This window comes from Carya illinoinensis, chromosome 2 (genome assembly GCF_018687715.1).
Source record: "Carya illinoinensis cultivar Pawnee chromosome 2, C.illinoinensisPawnee_v1, whole genome shotgun sequence".
Taxonomy (NCBI): domain Eukaryota; kingdom Viridiplantae; phylum Streptophyta; class Magnoliopsida; order Fagales; family Juglandaceae; genus Carya; species Carya illinoinensis.
This window is the reverse complement of record NC_056753.1, coordinates 15,731,027-15,753,399: the sequence shown is the minus strand read 5'-3', so window position 1 is coordinate 15,753,399 and position 22,373 is coordinate 15,731,027. Positions and strand designations below refer to the sequence as shown.

The 22,373-nt window shown below is 38.6% G+C and overlaps 2 protein-coding genes across 7 annotated transcripts; one reads left to right on the top strand and one right to left on the bottom strand.

Moving 5' to 3' along the window:
• Positions 1–1,132: 1,132 nt before the first annotated feature.
• On the bottom strand, positions 1,133–20,240 carry LOC122300177 (endonuclease III homolog 1, chloroplastic-like). 6 transcript variants are annotated; one of them, XM_043110655.1, is made up of 11 exons: positions 20,013–20,240; positions 19,730–19,851; positions 19,073–19,157; positions 18,485–18,612; positions 4,962–5,028; positions 3,321–3,412; positions 3,104–3,241; positions 2,919–3,023; positions 2,347–2,391; positions 2,002–2,085; positions 1,133–1,558 (listed from the first exon to the last, which is right to left on the bottom strand). In XM_043110655.1, the coding sequence occupies exons 1-11, from the start codon at positions 20,224–20,226 to the stop codon at positions 1,550–1,552; spliced, it is 1,089 nt and encodes a 362-aa protein (XP_042966589.1). In that variant the 5' UTR covers positions 20,227–20,240; the 3' UTR covers positions 1,133–1,549. The 6 variants fall into 6 exon arrangements, with proteins under 6 accessions (XP_042966589.1, XP_042966587.1, XP_042966586.1 ...); XM_043110653.1 differs by having other exon boundaries at positions 1,133–1,614; positions 18,485–18,603; XM_043110652.1 differs by having other exon boundaries at positions 1,133–1,614; positions 20,013–20,239.
• LOC122300179 lies at positions 11,189–13,309 on the top strand. The gene is made up of 2 exons (XM_043110658.1): positions 11,189–12,834; positions 13,116–13,309. The coding sequence occupies exons 1-2, from the start codon at positions 12,137–12,139 to the stop codon at positions 13,135–13,137; spliced, it is 720 nt and encodes a 239-aa protein (XP_042966592.1). The 5' UTR covers positions 11,189–12,136; the 3' UTR covers positions 13,138–13,309.
• Positions 20,241–22,373: the final 2,133 nt, after the last annotated feature.

Sequence of the window (22,373 nt, the reverse complement as noted above, 5' to 3'; positions counted from 1 at the left end):
TTCCTGGTTTTTATGGTATACGAATCAGAAGGGGGTTGTGCAATAGTGTCTTTCTTGCTACAGTATGGGGCTTTTTGTGGGTGTGTTTGGTGGTCCACCTTGATTTCAAAGGCTACATCTAAGTCATCATGTTCCATTTCATTTACTGTATTGTTTTCAATTGGGGGTAGCTTTGGTGTTGGGAGTAGATGTTGTGCTATGATATTAGGTCACTTTCGTCAAAAGGTGGTGTTTGTCAGCTAATGCATTATTTAACAACTCACTTGTCATGTAGCTGCCTGCCATTCCTTTTCCTTGACTTTTTTACTAACAGTTATGGGTGATTTCAGACACAACTTGCATAGGGACCTGCACTTTAGGATCTGCAAGATATGGTGCCATACGTTCCTCCTGGGTTTGCCCTGTTGAATTCTCCATGGGCACTATGTTGTACCTTTTAGTTGCGCTGCCTTTCTCTGCCATGGCTGATGGTTGTTGTTTTGAGTTAGGTGTTTTGGTTTCTAGTTTCCCCTCGTATTGCCTGAAAGGCATGTTAGAGTGCCTAAGTGATGCTGCTCTTAGCCAAGGCCCGTATTGTGTTGGATCATCGTGCTGTTGGTTGCTGAATCTCAAGTTTTGGCAACTTCTCCCCTAATGTTTAATTATTCCACACCTGAAACAAAAGCTTTGTAGTCTCTCGTATTGGAAAGCTATCCAGATCTTCTAGTGGACAATGTACTTTGATGGGGGAGGGATGCCATGTGCAAGGAGCCAAGGAAGGAGATCCGGTACAGGGCTACTAAGCAATTTTGTAATAGATAATTGCAGTGAGGCTCTAAGAATGTAAGACGCCGGATCATGATATCGGTAGGAAATTTGTATTATTATTTTTTTCTCTTGGCAAATGAACTTCATAAATAAGGTAGCCTGAAACATTACAAAAGGAAATCTAGACTACTGTGCATTTTTTAATCAATTTTGACCAATTACCCTTTTTTTTTCTGATAGGTAAAAGAGATAATTTTGACCAATTACCATTTCTGAGTCCCACTATCACCACAAACCCCAATAAACATTTCTTTAACTTTAGTAACTATCCAAGCATATATCCTCGGGAACTACACCCATCTCAAAAGTCAAAACCCCATTACACTTCATCTCAACTTTATCTTAATACATTTCAACATTCTCAAAATAGCCCTATATCCAAAAAATACATTAATGTGCTGAATATAAATTGCAAAGTTAGATCGATGTTAGGCTCCTAACAAAAGTTTTGCCTGCTGAATCTGCCTTCCTCCTATTCCCTTTCACCAATATACAATGGTAAACTGTCTTCCTCCTAAATTATATATGCAGTCAATGTATGATACTAGGCTGAAAACACAACGCATATTCAAAACGAAAAGAAGGTGAAAAACATGTGTCTACCCTTCAGGACTGCAATGTACACAAAAGATATTCAAACGTCTTATGGAGGAACCTAGCTGATCAAAGCTTCTTGCTCGGACTAGAACTTTTTGACTTGGATGGTGACCTCGAGATCTCTCTGAATGCAGATGGGCAGAAGTCACTTACACTGCACATTCCACAGTTAGGTCTGAGGGGTGTACAAACAGTCTGTCCAAATCCTACCTGTTTAAATACAAACCAGAATACCAAATGCATTTATTAATAAGATTCCTTTGTCTATAGCATGGAGATGCACAGTGCAGTGTTCTTAACATGCTAGGCGCAACAGAGACAAAGCTACTTAGCTAAAAAAACAAAACATTCCTGAATTTTCCAGTGTTCAACCAAATTTAAGTACACGCACTTACATAGTTATCAATACCAAAATATAACCAAAGTTAACATATCTATATGTACATGAGCTGTCTTTTTTTCCCTTTTGGGTCAGAAGGTCAGAGTGAGTGAGATATCTACGCTCACCAAACGAGGATTTATTGGAACCCATTAGATATGCACATGAGCTTTCTTTTTTTCCCTTTTGGGTAGAGTGAGTGAAATATCTACACTTACCAAAAGAGGATTTATCGGAACCCATTCTTCCTTTGGAAGCCACAGTTGCAATGCCTGTCTTGTTTCCTCAGGTGTTGAAGTTTTCTACAAAGATATTAAGGATTAGCACCTGATTCTATGCCCTCGGGAAACTTTGAAACACCATAATTCAAGTAAGTTATGAAGAGGTCCATTGTGTTTCTCTGACTTGCAAATGTCTCACATAAACGTAATGGATTATGGCAAGGTAAATTATATAAATAGCCAAACAGGGAAGAAAAAGAAAAACTTCCCACATCCATCATCGCATGCATAAAACAAATACATATTTCCAATAAAATTAGAGGGAGTCCCTTTTTGCATTACCTTGAGCTGAAGCCCTTCACATATTAGTTCACCTTTCATACCCCTCTAGACAGAACAGAGAATAAAGGGGGTAGAATATAACTAAATGTACGGCAAAAATATTAAGTAGGTTAAGAAAATAAATAAACAAATAACAACCTTCAATGTTCTGTGGACTAATGGACTGCTAAATTCCCACACCCATCAGTTAAACAAAAGAAAAAGGAAAATGAAGTCCTGATTGTCCAAGAGTTCATAAGTTATAAAATTCCTACACTCACTCCAATCATAGCTGCCAACTCTCTCTATTTCCCGCAACCCCCCAGGAACTGCCAAAAATAGGTTAAGGTATCGATGCTCTGAAGTCCAAAATATAATTGTCCTCGTTAATTTACACAGGCATTAAATTAGTCTGATGTTCAAAATATCATCTTCCACCCTATTCTTTTTTATAGAAGAATGAGCTAGTTGTAGTAAAATATTTAATGAGTATGTGCACATTCCCATAGGTGGAAATCAGTTTTCACGAAACTACCAAAGTTGACAACCTGCTTGTATAGATCAAATGAGATGAATGATAACGATAGAAGCACCTGTTTTGTGCGGGGCTTTGATACCCATCCAAGCCGATTACAAATTCGGTGCACATGAGTATCAACACATATCCCTTGAACATTATTCCACCCTACATTCATAACCTACACCAAAACATACCACACAACTTGACGATGCTAAGGCAACAATTCTGATTTACACAAATACTGCAATCAATCCCTACCAAATGAGCCATCTTAGGGCCTATCCCCGGAAGTAGGAGCAGTTCCTCCAATGAGCTAGGTATGTCTCCATCATACTTCACGAGACAAATTTTTGCAATTTTCTTCATGTTAGCAGCTTTTCTTGTATAAAATCCAACCTAAAATTTCAACATATAAATAAATAAAAAGAGAGAAAATATTAGGACTTTCAAAAACTATTGCAGAAAAATAACATACAGGGTAAATCAAGCCTTTGATAGTTGCTTCATCAGCTTTGTCAATGGTATCGGCAGCAAGCAGATCATTTTGAAGAAGACGCTGGATTGCTCCTGCACTAATTAGAACTTGGTGAGTGAAGTTTTAAGGGCATCGATAAAAAATCAGAACATGATTTAGAGCAGATAATGAATACAGTATGGAGAGAGGCACAAAGTGAATATACATGTTTCTTGAACCAATAGTTTAAGAGTTATGATCTCTCTGTGTAAAAAAAATCAGCTAATCTTACCATATAAACATCATTACAGGGAAAGATCTATTCAGTCATGGCCAGTCAGAGCACAGGAAGATACCAAGTAAGTTTATCTCCCGACTACAAACTGCATGAGCGTTTACGGTCATGAAGTTCTTTGTATTTGCACGATATTATTTACCTATTGAACTCTTCCTTAAAATAGAGGATTTTTCATAATCTTTCCTAGTACAATCCGGAAATCAACATTGTATGGTAGCAAAAGATTTAATTAATGAAGTAATTAGTAATCTGGTCAATACTGATCAACTATTTGTATTAAATTCCAGAAACAGGTAAAGTGTATATTGTATCAGGAAGGGGATCTAGAAGAAAAAACTGGTTACAAATAATTTTGATTAGCCAAACAAAAGGTGCCCGGGCACGAATTCATTAAATGCTCTCATGGTGTTGCGATCAATCCTTGGGAAGTACATTTCCAGTTCTATTTACACGCATGAAGAAAGCTTCTGTGGTGGATCATTATCATCCTTGGCATGATTCTAATCAATGGGGTGTCATCTTCACTAGGGAGGCAAATGATCCAGAGGAGTATCTCTTTAATCCTTCTTTGACAGGTTATACTCATGTAGCGTGGGACAGGATCGTTATGATTAAATGGTTTGGATCCCCATCTAGGAGGGGAGTGCCTGAAGTAAAGTCATACTGTTATGTGCTGTGTACTCACAGCAAGGCTCCTTTCTCATGGAAGCTTATTTGGATAAATAGGGCTCCCACAAAAGTGGCTTTCTTCACATGGACAGCACTAGGGAGAATCCTCACCTCAGACGACGTGAGAAGATGTGTTGCATGTGTAGGAAAAATGAGGATTCGATGGATCATCTTCTTTTACATTGCAAGATTGTAATCATCCTATTGAGAATGTTATTCAATCTCTTTGGGATCAATTGGGTGGTGCCTTCCTAGGTGGTGGATTTAACATGTTGGAATGGACACTTTAGGCATGAAAAGTGGATTCCCATGTGTAAGATGGTCCATTTGTGTGTATTATGGTAGGAAAGAAATCAGCATAGCTTTGAGGACTGGGAAAGATTGGTGTTGGAGTTGAAAGCTTTTTGTTCTTAATACATTGTATCTTTGGACAAAGGCCCCATTATTGTATCCTGTGTACTGAGATAATATCCCTTCTGTCATCATAACTTGTCACTCTGAGGTGAGGTGGTCTTCCTTGCATTGTTAGCTCCTTAAAAGGAAAGCTCATCAGTTGATCCTAGTGTGTGTAATTGTACGATTGTTTTACACTCAGGATTGAAAAGTAACAAAAATAGTCAACTGCCTTCATTTCAAAACAGGCTATTAAAACACATCTGCCAATGCCAATAAACTTCAAGGGTGGAAGTACTTGCCATGAGTAACGTTATCCTTGGTTTGACTTGACAGGAGCGAAGATACTAAGACAGCAAATCTTCTTTCCTGATAAAGACAAAATATGAATAATTAACCTATCTCATGCATCAAATAGAAAGTCTATGGAATAACACAGCACTGACGTTGGAATAAGAATATATGTACTAGGGTGATGCAGCCTGCTAAGCCAATGCAAAATGGGGCCCATCAAAGACCATTTCACTACTGGTCCAAAATCAGCTCATGCTTGTTTCAGATTAATTCTGGGGGTTCATTACAGAATCAATACCTAGTTTTTTACTGTTTTGCAAACAGTTACACAGATTTTCATGCAATTAAAAATTATCTGGTATTTGTGAGGTTTTTACCCATAGTTTTTTTTTTTTTTTTAATAAGTAAAAATTTTATATATGTCAATAAGAGTAACCAAATACACTATAGGTATAACAGAAAACACCTAGCCCATACTAGAGAGCTCCTAATGACCCAAAAAGCCCATGAAAATTAGAAATCTATCCGAAATACACCAAGCCCGAATTGGAATAGAACACACCTCCCCATCCCCAACCCCTTGTTTCCCGCAAGACTAATACTCCACCGAAAACTCCCTCTACGAGGATGTCTTCATAAAGCCCTCCCTTTAGGTTGTGTTTGTATAGTGAGGTGATCTTAGATACTCTGTAAATAGTAATAAAAAAATAATGAAAAAGTATTGAATAGTAGTGAATAGAATTACAAAATAATAGAAAGTAAGTAAAAAAATAATGATAAAATAATAAATAGTAATGAAGTATTATGAGAATACTTTACCTCCCTTAGCGTCGTAATTGATTGCCCAAAAACGACGCTTTAACTCCCTACTTTTCTTAAAACTTGATTTGGTTTCAAGCGAGTGACCCGGCTCAATCGCAATGATTGGTCTTCACATCCTCCATATGAAAGTCCCACAATATGCTGAACCGCTATATTGTTTATTGGAGGAAGAGAAACCAGGGGAACAACATTATCCCCAAACACAGTTCCCAACTGCACTCACGATAGTAGATATTCCTCCTCACAAGGCACCAACGACAAACCTATAATTTCCCCCCCACCATATCTTGCATTCAAATCCTGAACCTCTTCAACAGCTATATTGTTGTTGTTCAATGTTACTGTCACCATTAAAGATTCCTTCACCTCCGGCATAGGTGTCATCGTTCCATCGACAAGGGCATTTCTTGTAGGTGCTCCACCCCCCGACGATCATTTCTGTGCCACTTTGTCAGACCCTATTGCTCCCTCAAGAGGCATAAGATGGAAAGAAGGGAGTTGATGGAAAGAAGGGAGTCGGTGGAGCAGGGAGGTTCAAATAATGATGAGCTAGCTGAGAGGAAACACATCGGATCTTCGACGGATTTGCAACATAATTCGGAAAGCTGGTTTGGACAGTCGGAGAAAATAACAGGGTAGGATGATTCTGTAGAGATTTTCGATCGTTTTCTTAGTCAGAGAAGCTCTTTGAAAATTATTGATGAAGCATTGGAATTTGAATTATGTAGAGTGTCGGATACGGCGGTTGATGGGGATGAGAGGATGATGGCATTCGAACAACGAAATGTTCATTTGTTATCTAAAAAAGAAGATGAGGAGGAGATTGAAGAATTGGCAGCCAAATGTTATGAATCGGGTAGTGAGTGTGACGTTCCGATTAAATTCCTTCGGGGCGTGAAAAAGAAACAAACTTCTGTTGTTCTGGAGAGGACAACACGTTCTAATAAGCCTTATTAATTATGTATATTCTTACATGGAATATTAGAGGTATTCATTCATCGAAAGCTAGATTGCGACATATTTTGAATAAACACTGCCCTTTGGTGGTTGCATTATTAGAACTTTTTCTTTCGGCTAATAAATGTCCTCGTTGGGCAAGATGGCTTCATCTTCCAAATTTTTGTCATAATATAGATGCTGGTGGGAAAATCTGGTTATTTTGGGTGGATAGGATTGATTTTCAGTTGATTTCGGCAATGGATCAAGCTGTATCAGGATGGTTTTCTTATGGAAATGATAGGGTGTTTGCCACGTTTGTCTATGCGAGTTGCTTTCAATGGCAACATGGAATATTATGGCAATATCTTTGTGATGCAGAGGTGGACGGGTGTCCATGGTTCCTTGGCGGTGATTTCAATATAATTTGCTCAGAAACTGAAAAAATTGGTGGTGTTTTTCGATCATTGCTTGCTATTCGGGAGTTTAACAATTGTATTCAAGAGTGTGGTTTACTAGATTTACCAGTGGACAGCGGTTCTCTTGGTGTAATGGGGGCTAGGGGATGGACGGATGGAATATTTAACTAGAACTTCTTCGGACCATTGCCCAATGGTTGTTCAGCTGGGGTCTGTCCGTAGAAGTGGAGCTTGGCCTTTTCGATTTCAAAGAATGTGGTGTACCCATGAAAATTTTCTAAATGTTGTTAGGGAATGTTGGATGCAGGTTGTTCCTGGATGCCCTATGGTTCAGATGAGTATGAAACTAAAGAAGTTAAAACAATTGTTGAAAAAATGGAATAGAGAGGTTTTCGGTAGGGTGGAATCGGAAATACAAATGGTAGAAGCAGAACTAGTTGGTTTGGAAGGCACGGTGATTACAAACTACTCCCAAGAGGCTGAAATGGCATTATTGACCTGCAAGCAAAAGTATCTTCTTTGTTTGCATAGAGAAGAGATTATTGGTCGTCAGAAATCAAGGTCAAAATGGTTGTCTGAAGGTGATTTGAATACTGCATTTTTTTATGCTTCAATGCAGTGCAAGAAGAAGAATAAATGGGTGGAACACATGGAGCTTGAAGATGGGAATTCACTGGAGTCACCTGATGCAGTTCATGAGGGTGCGGTAGAGTTTTCTCAAAATCTGTTATCGACGCAGCCTGTGGAAGTGGAGGGTCCAGGTATGAATTTGTTGGTGCCTATTATTTCGGATGAAGAAAATACAGCCTTGTGTGCAAGTCCTTCGATGGAAGAGGTGAAGGAAGCTCTTTGGTCTATTCCACAAGATAGTAGTCCTGGCCCGGATGATTTCTCGGCAAGTTTTTTTCAGAATGCTTGGGATATTATCAAAAATGATTTGCTAAAGATGGCTATTGAATTTTTTGAGGGGAAGCCTTTATCCACTTTCTTCAGTGCCACAAATATTGTGTTGGTTCCAAAGGTAGATGAACCCAATAGTTTCTCTAAATTTCGGCCAATTAGTTTGTGTTCTGTGGTATACAAAATTTTGGCAAAAATTATGGTAGCAAGATTGACGCCGAGTATGGGTAAGATTATTTCGGAGGAGCAAGTTGCATTTCTCAAGAGGCGTAGTATTTTCGACAACATTGCTATTGCTCAAGAAATTATTCAAGGCATTCATAAGAAAGTTAGGGGAGGAAACATTATGATTAAAATTGATATGGCAAAGGCCTATGATTGGGTAAGTTGGAAGTTCTTGATGGAGGTGTTGCGACGGTTGGGTTTCTCGGAAAAATGGAGAGGTCTTATCTTCAATTGTATTTCTTCTCCATTGTGTTCAATTATGTTGAATTGAGCGACAAAAGATTTTTTCAAGCCTTCACGGGGACTTCGTCAAGGGGACCCGTTATCTCCATATCTTTTTTTTTATCCCAAGAATTGTTATCCCGGATGATTCGAGAAGATTTCCATAGCGGAAGGGTGAAGCCGTTTATTGCTCATGGGGGTACATTGATCAGTCATTTGTTTTATGCCGATGATGTCTTTATTTTTTCAAATGGGCGGAAAAAGCCCATCCGCCAGTTGCATACGCTGCATGCGTATGAAGTCATTTCGGGCCAATTGGTTAGTCCTACTAAATCATCTATATTTTTTTCCTTGAAATTTCCTTTTTGTAGGAAGTTAGAGGTGTTGCGGCACACGGGTTTTGTGGGGGGTCATTGGCCTTGTACCTATTTGGAGGTGGCATTGCATGTTGGACGAGTGACTATTCGGCTTTTTGATTTGTTGATTATGAAAATTCAGAAAAAGTTAAAAGTTAGCGGGTTGGAAGAGTAAAATTTTATCTTTCAGGAGCAAAATTACTCTAATCAAGCATGTTTTATCTAGTATGCCCATCCATATTTTATCAGTGATGAATTTTCCAAAGTGATTTTTTAAAGCTCTTAATTCTATTTTATCCATCTTTCTTTGGAGTTCTGGGGAAGATAGAAAAAAGAGAAAACTGGTGGCTTGGAAGAAAATTTGTTTACCAGTGGAAGAAGGTGGATTGAGAATTAGAGATCTCTCAAAAGTGCAAACTTCTTTGTTTATGAAATTCGCATGGAAATTACTTATGGGTAATTCTCTCTGGGCAAGTTTTTTTAAGACAAAATATGTGGGGAATAATCATCCGGCGTGGGCAATAAATAGCTGTCGAGGCTCAAGATTTTGGAGAGGTGTGATAAAAGTGATGTCGCTTGTTATCAGGAATTCAAAAATTCTAGTTCGACATGGGGAGATTAATTTCTGGTATGAGAATTGGATGGGAGAGGGTGCTATTGCTGAAACTCAAGAAGTGGTGGGTGATCCACGAGTGCAAGTGTGTGAACTCTTAAGTCCAATGGGGTGGGATGTAACGAGGTTGAGAATGCTGGTTTTGGAAGACTGGGTGGAAAAAATTTTAGCATGGCATGGCAGGGTGCGAGAGGGAGAAGATGCACAAATTTGGCAGCCAACTTCAGATGGTATCTTCAACACAAAGTCAGCCTGGTAGTTAATCCGAAAACAGGGTAATTTTTGCCATTGGAGAAAATGGTTATGGCATAAACAAGTTCCCAAAAAAATGTCTTTCATTTGTTGGCGAGCTCAAAATGAAGCATTGAAGCATTACCAGTGGATGAGGAAATTAGTAAACTGGGGATTCCTTTAGTATCCAAATGTAAGTGCTGTGTGGATACAGAGATAGAAACAATCAATCATGTGCTATGCGAAGGTAATGTGGCATCTAGAGTATGGGACTATTTTGCACTGTGTGTGGGACTCAGCTTCCTCAAGTACGTTCATGGCAGGGTTCTTTAAATCTTTGGTGGGCTAGAGCATCTTCGACATCACAAGCAAGGATGTGTCGTGGTATATTGCCAATAGTAATTACAAGTGCGTTGTGGTGTTCACGTTGTGCAACGAGAATAGAAGATGTATTTGCGGATTGGCGTGCAGGTTTTGCAAAGTTTTATAGGGCCTCGACCAATACGGTTGCAAAAGGACGTGCTCTACTAGATGGGTTGAGACTAACATATCAACTTGGACTGAACAATTTAATGGTGAAATCTGATTCAGCCGTGGTGGTGGGATGGATTAAAACTAGGGTTTGTAATTTTGGGTATATGTGGGATTTTTGGGAAGAAATTAAAATGCTGTTTCGCGCTCTTCATTGCAGCATCTGTCATATCTATAGGGAAGGAAATATGGTTGCTGATTTTTTAGCCAAGGAGGGAGCACAAAATAATAGTCCACAATTTGCTGGATCAGAAATTGGACCAGGGAGACTTCGGTGACTATTGCGCACGGATCGTTGGGGACTTCCTTATTTATGTTATTGAGTCATTGTTTATTTGTTTGTTGAGGGTGAGGTAGTTCCTCCACCTCAGCGAGGTCATATTAGTAAAGATTGTACACTTGGGCTTGGGAATTTTATTTTTTATTCTTGTAAACCCCAAGTGTAATGATGTTTTCAGGGTTTTCCTCTGCCATAAGCAAAGGTCTTTTTAATAAAATTGGGATAGGGGCCACTATTGGACATGTGACCCTGACTGTTCATTTATTTAAAAAAAAAAAACTGGTGACTAAGGGCGGTTAGAGGACAAACTGCCGATGTCCTGAGTGATACTGGCATCTGACAACCCTATCTATAATTGCATTGAAATGCCCTACGCCGGCACACTTGACACCTTCAAACCTGTAGGATCTGTTACGAGATAATTACGGAGAGAATTATGGGATTAGTTTTGTGGTTGTAAATTAGGTAGAATTAGTCGTAAATTAGGTAGCCGACGGCTGTAAATTGTTGACATACTTGAGCATCCTATGTATATGTAATTTCTATATAAATGAAAGAGAGGGCAGAGAAAGGGTATTGAGACCAAAACTGACATGGTATCAGAGCCTCTATTCTTATTATCATTTCTCTGTGGTCTTGATACTTCAGAATTTCTGAGTTGCGACAATAATTTTCTGTTCTCACACGGTGGTGAGTTTTTTGAGTTTCTTGTGGGTTTGTCCTATTAAGTGGCTGTCGGCAGCTGCAGGTGATGTTTCTGCAACAATAGACATTTCCTGTGGTGGTTGACAGCATTTGTGGGTGGCTTTGAGGCCACCGGCAGGTTCTGTGTACAACTAGTTTCTGAGTTTCTTGTGGGTTTGTCCTCTTAGTGGCTGTCGGCAGCTGCAGGTGATGTTTCTGCAACAATAGACATTTCCTGTGGTGGTTGACAGCATTTGTGGGTGGCTTTGAGGCCACAGGAAGGTTCTGTGTACATCTGGGTGGTGGTCGACCACCTCTGTGTGGCTATCGGCAGTGTTTTCTTTCTGGGTCATATCCTTTTTTGGTCGTGCCGTGTTTTATTTCTTTTCTGTCATTGTTTACGGCATCTTCAGGTTTCTTTTCTCTCAAGAAGCAGTTTCAAGTTTCCATTCCGTGGACAACACTTTTCTCTCTTGTGGGTCCTTTCATTTTTTTTGTGGGCCGTGAGTCTCTTTTGCTCAATAGGAGAGCAAATAAAATACATATAAGCCCAATAGTGAAGAGCTTCTTGCCGTGAGTTTTTATTATTATTCTTTCCGTGGGCTAATTTTGAGTGGATCATTTTGTGTTGGCCCAATTGATATTCCTATTATCATTTTGGAAACCTTGTGTTGCAATACGTGGTTGGGCCTCTCTTATTGGGTTATTATTTTGTTCATAGACTTTCATAATGTCTATTGAAAATACTATTGTACGATTTACTAGCAAAAATTTTCCTACATGGGAATTTCAATTTAAGATTTTTTTGAAAGGAAAAGAATTATCAAATCATATTGATAATTCTGCAAAGATTCCTACTGATGAAAAAGAATTTGCTCAATGGGAGATCAAGGATGCCAAGGTAATCTCTTGGCTATTGGGGACCATTGAGTCTCACCTTGTGACCAATCTTCGCTGATTTACTATGGCTCAGGCTATGTGGGATTATCTTCATCGTATTTACCACCAAGATCATAGTGCTCGAAAGTTTCAATTAGAGTTGGAAATTAGTAATTATAGTCAAGGCAATTTACCTATCGCACAATTTTATTCCGGTTTTATTAACCTTTGGAGCAAGTATTCTACCATTGCTCATGCAAAGGTTCCTACTGCGGCCCTCGCGGCTCTTCAAGCAGTTCATGCTGAAAGTCAACGCGATCAGTTTTTAATGAAACTTCGACCCGAATTTGAGCCTGTTCTAGCTGGTTTATTGAACCGTGATCCAGTTCCTTCTTTGGACATTTGTTTGGGAGACTTATTGCGTGAAGAACAACGGCTATCCACTCAGATAAGTATGACTTCTGAGAATGTCTTTTCCGAGACTGTAAATGTGGCCTATGCAGCACACGGGAGAGGGAGGAACAAGTTACAATGTTTCAATTGCAAGGAATTTGGTCATATTGCTCGCAATTGTCCAAAGAAAGTTTGTAATTACTGCAAGAAAGAGGGCCATATCATCAAAGACTATCGAATACGGCCTCAGAACCGCCAATCCCAAGCTTTTCAGGCTGATGTTCAGTCCTCTGCTTCTTCTTCTGTGCCTTCTACTGTAAGCTGTGATTCATCTGTTCTTACACCAGCAACAGATGATTGTGTCTGCTTTTACGACCTTAGGCATGCAAGGTACGAGCACTAACTCAACTTCTTGGATTGTTGATTCGGGCGCTTCTAATCATATGACTGGTAATATGACAAGTCTCCATGGTGTTCGTAAGTATAGTGGCACGCAAAATATTCAAATCGCTTATGGCAGTACTCTTCCTATTACTGCTGTTGGTAATTTGGGCGCTTCATTTCGAGATGTTTTTATCTCTCCTGGCTTATCTACCAATTTAATCTCTGTTGGACAATTGGTAGATAATAATTGTGATGTTCATTTTTCTCGTGGTGGTTGTCTTGTGCAGGATCAGGTGTCGGGGACGGTGATCGCGAAGGGGCCTAAAGTAGGACGTTTGTTTCCCTTACAATTTTCTACTCCTAATAATGTTTCTCTTGCTTGTATGGCTACTGCCAATACTCATGAAATCTAGCATAAGAAATTAGGTCATCCTAATTCTGTTGTATTGACTCATCTTCTGAGACATGGTTTTTTGGGTAATAAAGACTCATATTATTCTTCTCTTGTATCTTTTGAGTGTGCCACTTGTTGTCTTGGTAAAAGTAAAACTTTACCTTTTCCTGCACATGGTAGTCATGCTTCTCACTGTTTTGAGATTGTGCATACTGACGTTTGGGGTGTGAGTCCTGTTATTTCTCATGGTCAGTATCGTTATTTTGTGACGTTTATCGATTATTATAGTCGATTCACCTGGATATATTTTCTCCGTTCTAAAGCTGATGTATTTTCTGTTTTTCAAAAATTTGTTGTGCTTGTCAAGACACAGTTTAATAAGTGTATCAAAATTTTACGCTCCGACTCAGGAGGGGAGTACGTCTTATTTTTTTCAAAATTTTCTTCAAGAAAAGGGGATCATTTCCCAACGTTCTTGTCCTTATACTCATCAACAAAATGGAATCGCTGAGCGTAAGAATCGTCATCTTTTAGATGTTGTCCGTACTTTGTTGATTGATTCTTCTGTACCTTCTAAGTTCTGGGTAGAAGCTCTATCTACTGCTGTCTATTTAATCAATCGTTTGCCTACTGCCACTCTAGATTTTGATTCACCCTATTTTCGCTTATTTGGCATATCTCCTTAGTATCAATCCATTCATACTTTTGGGTGTGTTTGTTTTGTTCATCTACCACCTGTTGAGCGTCACAAACTTGCTGCACAGTCTGTCACGTGTGCCTTTATGGGATATAGTCCTACTCAGAAAGGATTTGTTTGTTATGATACTCAGGCAAACAAATTCCAAATCTCGCAAAATGTGATTTTCTTTGAGAATCAATATTTCTTTCAGTCTTGGTTGTTTCTGATCCTACTATCACTCTTCTTCCTGATTTTGATGATGTGTCTTCTTCTATTAAGCAATTTAAACCAGGTTTGGTCTATCATCGACGTCCTTCCTCTACTTCAATGCCCCTTCTAGATATTGGTCCGTCATCTGATTCTGCGGTTCCTCTACTCCGGCGCTCCACCCGGGATATACATGCACCGGATAGGTATGGTTTTCCACCTACTTCACTTACTGCCACTCTTGACACTATTTATGTTCCTTACTCATATACCCAGGTAGCCACCCAAGCATGTTGGCAACAGGCCATGCAAGAAGAAATCCAAGCTCTTCAAGAAAATCACACTTGGGATCTTGTGACTTGTCCATCTGGTGTCAAACCTATTGGTTGTAAGTGGGTGTACTCAGTCAAGTTTCGGTCTGATGGGTCATTAGACAGATATAAGGCCCGTCTCGTGGTTCTTGGGAATCGACAAGAGTATGGTATTGATTATGACGAGACCTTTGCACCTGTTGCCAAAATGACTATTGTGAGAACTATTTTGGCATTTGCTGCGTTGCAGGGATGATCTCTTCGGCAGATGGATGTGAAGAATGCTTTTCTGCATGGGGACTTGAAGGAAGAAATCTATATGTCTCCACCTCCTAGCATGTTTGCTACACCTTTCTCCGAGGTTTGTCGACTACGCTGATCCTTGTATGGACTAAAACAGGCTCCACGTGCATGGTTTGATAAATTTCGTTCTACCCTGCTTGCTTTTCCTTTTACTCAGAGTCAGTTTGATTCCTCTCTCTTTCTGCGCAAGACATCTGCAGGAATTGTATTACTTCTAGTATATGTTGATGACATTGTAATTACTGGCTCTAATAATGAGTTAATTGAGCAATTGCAACAGCATTTCCATGCCTCTTTTCACATGAAAGATCTTGGTCCTTTGCAGTACTTTATTGGTCTTGAGGTGCTGCTTACTCCGACTGGTACATTGTTACACCAGCACAAATACAAACAGGAAGTGATTTCACTAGCTGGTCTCCAATCGGGTAACTCTGTTCTTACTCCCCTAGAAGTCAATCTTAAGTTTCGTCAAGAGGAAGGCGAGCTCTTATCAGATCCATCCTTATATCGACAACTTGTTGGGAGTTTGAACTACTTGACGATTACTCGTCCTGACATTTCTTTTGCTGTGCAGCAAGTTAGTCAATTTATGCATGCTCCACGACATCTTCATTTAGCTACTGTCCGCCGATTATCCGCTATCTGAAGGGAACCCCTACACGCGGGTTGTTCTTTCCTAAAGACTCTTCCTTACAGTTAGTAGGGTATAGTGATGCTGACTGGGCCGGCTATGCAAATACGCGTCGCTCTGTTACTGGCTGGTGCATGTTTTTAGGGAATGCACTTATTTCTTGGAAGAGTAAAAAGCAAGATAGAGTTTCCAAGTCCTCTACTGAGTCAGAATATCGTGCTATGTCTTCAGCATGCTCAGAGATCACTTGGCTTCGTCGGTTATTAGGAGAACTTGGTTTTCCTCAACTGCATTCCACTCCCCTTCATGCTGATAATACCAGTGCTATTCAAATTGCTGCTAATCATGTATTCCATGAACGTACGAAACATATTGAAGTCGATTGTCATTCCATCCGTGAATCATTTGACAAACATGTTATTACTCTTCCTCACATCTCCACCGAATGTCAAACTGCAGACATATTTACGAAAGCCCTTTCTCGGCACCGACATTAGTTCTTGGTTGACAAATTGATGCTGGTAGATCAACAAGTATCAATTTGAGGGGGGGTGTTACGAGATAATTACGGAGAGAATTATGGGATTAGTTTTGTGGTTGTAAATTAGGTAGAATTAGTCATAAATTAGGTAGCCGACGGTTGTAAATTGTTGACATACTTGAGCATCCTATGTATATGTAATTTCTATATAAATGAAAGAGAGGGCAGAGAAAGGGTATTGAGACTAAAACTGACAGGATCTACCCCCCACCCCCCCTCATCCCTTTTCAACCCACCACCCAAACCCACGATCAAGTCTAGCCCCTTATCCACTTTAATCATAAGATCTCTCACATAATCCATAACTCCCATTAATTGAGCTCTGATAGCCCAAGACCCTCTTCACTTCTCCCAACCCCAAACACCTGACAGAGCTAGCCATTCCACCCTACAACACATGGTGCTTACCTTCCACTTCTCCCAATCTCACCTGACAGCCTTTGTCTCTTACAAGTGCTTTACTTTTTCCTTCCTGCAAAGCTATTCTCAGTCGGACTACCCGCTAGTGCCCCCAATACCGAGGCGTACGAGGCACCTTTGACCAAGGGAGGCCTTCCCACTGTTTTTCCATCAACAAACTCCCTTCTATTTGCATGTTTTAGAATAGCAACTTTGGATCCAGTGCCGCTTCGAATGGAATGCAGAAAACCTTTCCATCTGATGTCATTTGCGCCTTCCGGGATCACTAACAAACCTTTCCTCCTTCCACTCTGGTAATCTGAGAGTTGCATAAAACTGCCCCTTGCGTTAATATGATGTTGAATGATGAGAACTCCATTACCCATCCTTAGCTCCCTGAAGAATCCCTCATAACATATGAGTTCTAAACAATCCTCTAACCCCTTAGCCACCCATGAAGTTGTCGTCCCACATAGACACATGAACTTAGCCATCCTTTTACTACGTTCAGAGATGCGAAAACTATTTCCTCCCTCTTTTGTAAAAACAAAAGTTTTTTATTCCACCTTCAACCACCTCTCACCATCTCTCTGAGACGAATCCGCATCGTGCATCGTCGTCATCCTCTAATCCCAAATCACAAGATCATCTCCCAAGATCATCTCGCTTCTTCATCTCAAGGAGAAAAGATGTTATACGGGAATAGAAAGCAGATCTAAGATGTTATACGAGAAAACTTACTTAGATATGTGCCGATGAACCAAAGAAGTGGAAAATCCTGGTCACCGGAGGGAGGACTAATGCCGGAATTCCCTCAAGAGTTGCCGGAGCCCATCGGTCTTGTTTGTGACAATGGCGGAGGCATAGGTTTGACGGTCGATATCACCTCTGAGAGATCTCCTTAACGTCACCGAGAATCTAGAGAGAATCCTGAGACACTCCAAGTCATCGAAGGGAGGACCGACGCCAGACTGCCCACAGAGGAGTTGCCTGGGCCCGTCGATCTTGTTTGTGGCAATGGCAAGGTGGCTTAGGGTTTGGGTGGAGGATGATGGCGAGGTTTTATCATCTTTTCCCATAAATTAATTGTGCGAAGAGTGAAAACCTATGACCTTTTGCAAAATAGTAAAAACCTAGTTAAAGTTTATGCAACTAACAATAAAGAAATGATATTTGTAGTCATAGAGTGAGAAAGTGCTATGCACTCCTTTTGAAAAAAATAAATAAATATGAGATTCATATAAAAATATTAATTTTTTAATAGTGGACCCCACTCTTTTTCTAAAGAAGTGCATGATGCTTGCACAAGCCATGACTATATATAGCATTACTCCTAACTTTAATTTTAGAGACGTGGAGGTCTATATAAAAAAGTACAAATCACTCGTAGAAATTTTAGTTTTCATATACTGTGAGTTCAAATAATGTCTTGCTTGGTCATCACATAGACTAGACCAAATGACTTAAATATCACTTCTTCAAAATGAAGTTTTCTTGAAGGAAATTAAGTAATCATTTTGTCAAAAAATATTTGAAAAGAGGTGTCAAATAAAATTTCCTCAAAATGAAATTAAACATAATTTCTTCTTAACCTAAATTTACCCCTCTTGCAGCAGAATACCTGCCACAAATCTGCAGATCTTGGCACTCAATCCAAAGGACCATTCAATGCTCAAAACTCATTACAGCTCCCAGCATCTCATAGAGTCTTAAAGGCTAAAGCATGCTAAGTTCATCTTGCCTACTTAATGGTGTGAGTCACCACCTTCCAGTCCAATGCTTTTGAACCTCTGCATTTGAACCTCAACAGGTTTTCCTAAAGCCCAACACGGCTCCTAAGTACACCCTTCCCAGGAAAATACAAACATAATACAATGAATTATGATTATCGCAAAATTACTAAAAACGAATTATGTAGCAATTACTTTAATTTCTTTGGCTTCTCCTTTTTCCTTTTTCCTTTTTTTTTTTTTTTTTTGGACTTATTACCATAGTTTTCTCTTCCCATTCCAAGCCCAGAACATATGAACTTCAAAGGCGTTTTGTAAATTTCTGGGCCTCTGTAATATGAAGTTGAAGATTTGATCTCATTGTTAGAGAAAGTCTCAACTGCTGATAAAGTGATATGATAATAATTTAAGGTATGCTTTGTCATTAACTATACCCATTGCCAGACAACAGAGAATCTTACCTTAGGAGGAAGAGAATTGCCAGCTTTCTCACATCCCATTGTGTCCACTGGTGCATCCTCAGCAGACCTCATTTTGCGAATTCCTTCAAGGACTTTTTCCCAATTTGGAGGTGGTTCACCTGTAGGGACTAAACAGCAGATCATCAAACAAACAGCTAAGCAGTTGAATGTTAATCATGTAACTAAACAGCCGGTCATCAAACAACTTTCAAAAGTCAATTCAGTTTTTCTTATTGTTAAAAGTATGCTGAATACAATGATCTTACTATTCAGAGGTACCCGATCACAGATAAAAGATTCAAATAGTGGCTTGCTCAGAAAATTTTTCCACTGCTGTAGTGTACTAGAAAAATGACTCAAAGACAGATATAGGCTATGCGAGATGAAATCACCCATTTCAGTATTATATGCCAAAAATGTACAATAGGTTTGAATAAATGCATGTTTTTCTGTTTGATAAGTGTCTTCAAAAGATGCATGTGAACTGTAATAACCTAAAACATTTCTCATCATTGGTAAGCAGGACCCACAACAGCATAAAACATCTTATGTATTATATGCTACTCGACATCGCAAATCTTAAGAGACCATTGGCAAAGGAGGCGTTGCTTGACTGAAAAGATCCATTCACTTGTTTGTACCCAAATTCTTCGATTTCAGGTGGGCCACGTTGCTGCATAGAAAAAGATGATCATGATAAACAATTCTTCTTTATGGATTAATTAAAAAAATTGTAACCATTAAGCAGGACTTAAAGCTAAATATTGGGTTTTATCATACATAATTTATTCCACAAAATGGTTAATAATTTCGACACACTTGAACGAGTTAATAGAAGTTGAAAACCCAGTAATAGAACAAGCTACAGTGGACCTCAGTGCCCAGCAAAATAGCCAAGAAAAACTCTAGCTGCGAAGCCACAAAGATTGTAATGAATTTCTGCGAAGCAATGAAAGTATGCTCCATGCGTTCAAATGATTTTATAGACAAAGTCTTAAGCAATATATATAAGTTTAATTGCACACCAATTTCTGAACTGACAAAGCAGAAATAAATTTAAGGCAATCATAATTTGTGGCAGGTTTAGAATGATTAAATAAAAATAAACAAATCATATAAATTTAAATAGCTCATTGTTTTTGTCATGTGCGAGAAATAGAGGCTACTCAAATCACCTAAATGCTGGATCAAATAAAAAACAATTAAAAAAAGTTTCAGAATTTAATAAAGAACTAATATTCTTACTTTTTGGTCAAGAGGTTCTGCTTCATACTTCGTTTCTTGAGTCTCTATAATCTTTCTCCCTCTCTTCTTCCTCACAAAAACACGAAGTTCTGATACCGAACCGCCATTGGAAGATTCAGAGCCTGCAATATCCCCCAGAAAAAACGAAAAAATAGCAGTACAATGGGAATAAGATTCTTATTGGAACAGTATAAATGTTGTAAGAGAGGCAAAGTTTTTTTTGTTTTTTTTTTTTTTTGGTGATGGTACGAGATTTTTCATTATTATCAGAATTCACAATGACCTGGGTTTGGCTCTGAAGCGGGGGTTTCGCATTGGGACTGGAGGAGTTTGAAAGATGATCTTGTTTTGGGATTGGACATGCTGCTGAATGATCTGGTTCGCCCAAAACCTGTAGAAAGCGGAAGGGTGCCAAAGTGACTTCTGAGGAGAACAAGGGACATTTTGGGTTTTTGAAAAGGAGGGAAGAAAAAACCATATTTTATTTTATTTTTCATAGGTACCGAACAAGTTCGCGCTTTTCTATCTGAATCAATCTCAACATTTAATACATGTTTTCGTCATTATGTTCAAAAGAACAGATAAAGTGAGATATTTTATTAAAAATTAAATAAAATATTATTATAATATTAATTTTATTTTAGAATTTTAAAAAAATTAAATTATTTATTAGATTTTATATGAAAATTTTTAAAAATTATAATAATGAGATGAAATGAGATAGATAGTTTAATTTTTGTTAATCAAACCAGCCAATATCTTTTAAATACGTATTTTTTAATTTTTAATTTTTAATTTTTTTATCTAATTAAATTTTTACAAATTTTTATTAAAAAATAATTCAATTTTTTCAAATCTAAAAAAATATTGTATTAAAAAATACTGTATTAAAAAATTAAATTCTAACAATATTTTAACTTTATAATATTTTTATTCTAAAAGAGTTCAGTGTGTTATTATGAAGTTGTTTACAGATAAATATTACCACAAAGAGATGTTTAAACAAACAATGAAGAAAATATGGCGACCAATTCATGGAGTAAAATTTCATGATTTGGATCAAAGTCTAATTTTGGTGGAATTTGCAGATTTACAAGACAAATATCATGTCTTGCGTGAAGGACCATGGTCATTGGATAAAAAACTTCTCTTAATGCGGGAATTCGATGGCAGGTAGAAAGTCCACTACATTCAATTTCTAAAAGCAATGTTCTAGGTAAGAATCCATGACTTTCCACTTATGGCAAGAAATTCTTGTGTGGGGAAACTGGTTGGCAATGCATTGGGAGAGGTGGTTGATATAGATTTGGAGGAAGATAAATTGGCATGGGGTGAATATATGTGTGTCCAAGTTAATCTTGATGTCTCTAAACCTTTGTTGCAAAGGAAGAAAATCATGATTGGATCGAACCATGCATGCTGGGTGTGATTCACGTATGAACAATTGCTTGATCTATGCTATCAATGTGGATGTTTGGGACATTGACACAAAGATTGTGAGCAATGGAAAGGTATAAATGAAGGATGTTTAGCTTTTGAATTTCCTTGTGAGCAATGGCTGGGTGCAGGACTTGCAGGTGGTCGAGGTGGTGCAACTAGAGGTAAAAAACAATCATCGGAGCAAGCTCCTCCATCAACGCAGCCGGAGATGCAAGGAATAAAACAATTAAATGAAGAGGGACAGGTTGTAACGGCTGTTTCTAAAAAACCTTATTTAGAAATGGACATGAATCATGAAAGTAATAATAAGTTGGAACTCAAGAATCAAGCTAGTTATAATGGTGCAATGGAAATGGAGGGATTTAAATCAGGAATGGAAACATAGGAGTTTATTGGTGTAGCTAGGAAGTTATATAAGGAAAATAGTTGAGAATCCTATTTTGAATGAAGCACTAGATACTCCGAATGTGGACCAGGATGCAGTGTTTGAAATACAAAGGAAGGAAAAAACTATTATGAACCAAGTGACTCAAACTGAGTTAAATGGTGAGAAGAGGTAGAGATGGAGTAAAAGGAGGGTAGCACAAGTGGAGAATGGAGAGAACAGTATGGGGAGAAAGAATAATAGAAGGAAAAGAACATCTGTTGGGGAAGATGAGGAAGTCATGAGAATTTCAAAGAAGAGTTACACTGGTTCTGAGGTTCCCTCTTTGATAGAACATAATGACATATCGGTGGAGGCTAGTATCCAGCCCCGCCGAACATCATGAAAACTTAAGCTAGAATTCACGTGGGCTTGGGAACTTTTCGAAATTTAATTTTGAAAGAAGGTCCTGAAGTTTTATTCCTTCAAGAGACAAAACTGTCTACAAAAGTGATGACTAAGAAAAAGTTTCATTTGGGGTTCTCTAATTGTATTGCAGTGGATTGTGAGGGTAGAAGTGGTGGCATTGCTGTGATATGGAAATAGGATTTTAAGGTTTCTGTGTTAAGCTACTCAAAACACCACATAAATGCCTTAATTATCAATGGTACAAATAACAATGAGTGACACATTATTGGGGTGTGTGGTCATCCTGATTCTGCTCATAAGATGGCCATATGGAACTTAATTAGAACTATAAATCAAAGGGATGGAACCCCATGGCTTGTCTTTGGTGACTTCAATGAAATATTGGATAGTAATGAGCAATGTGGACGAAGG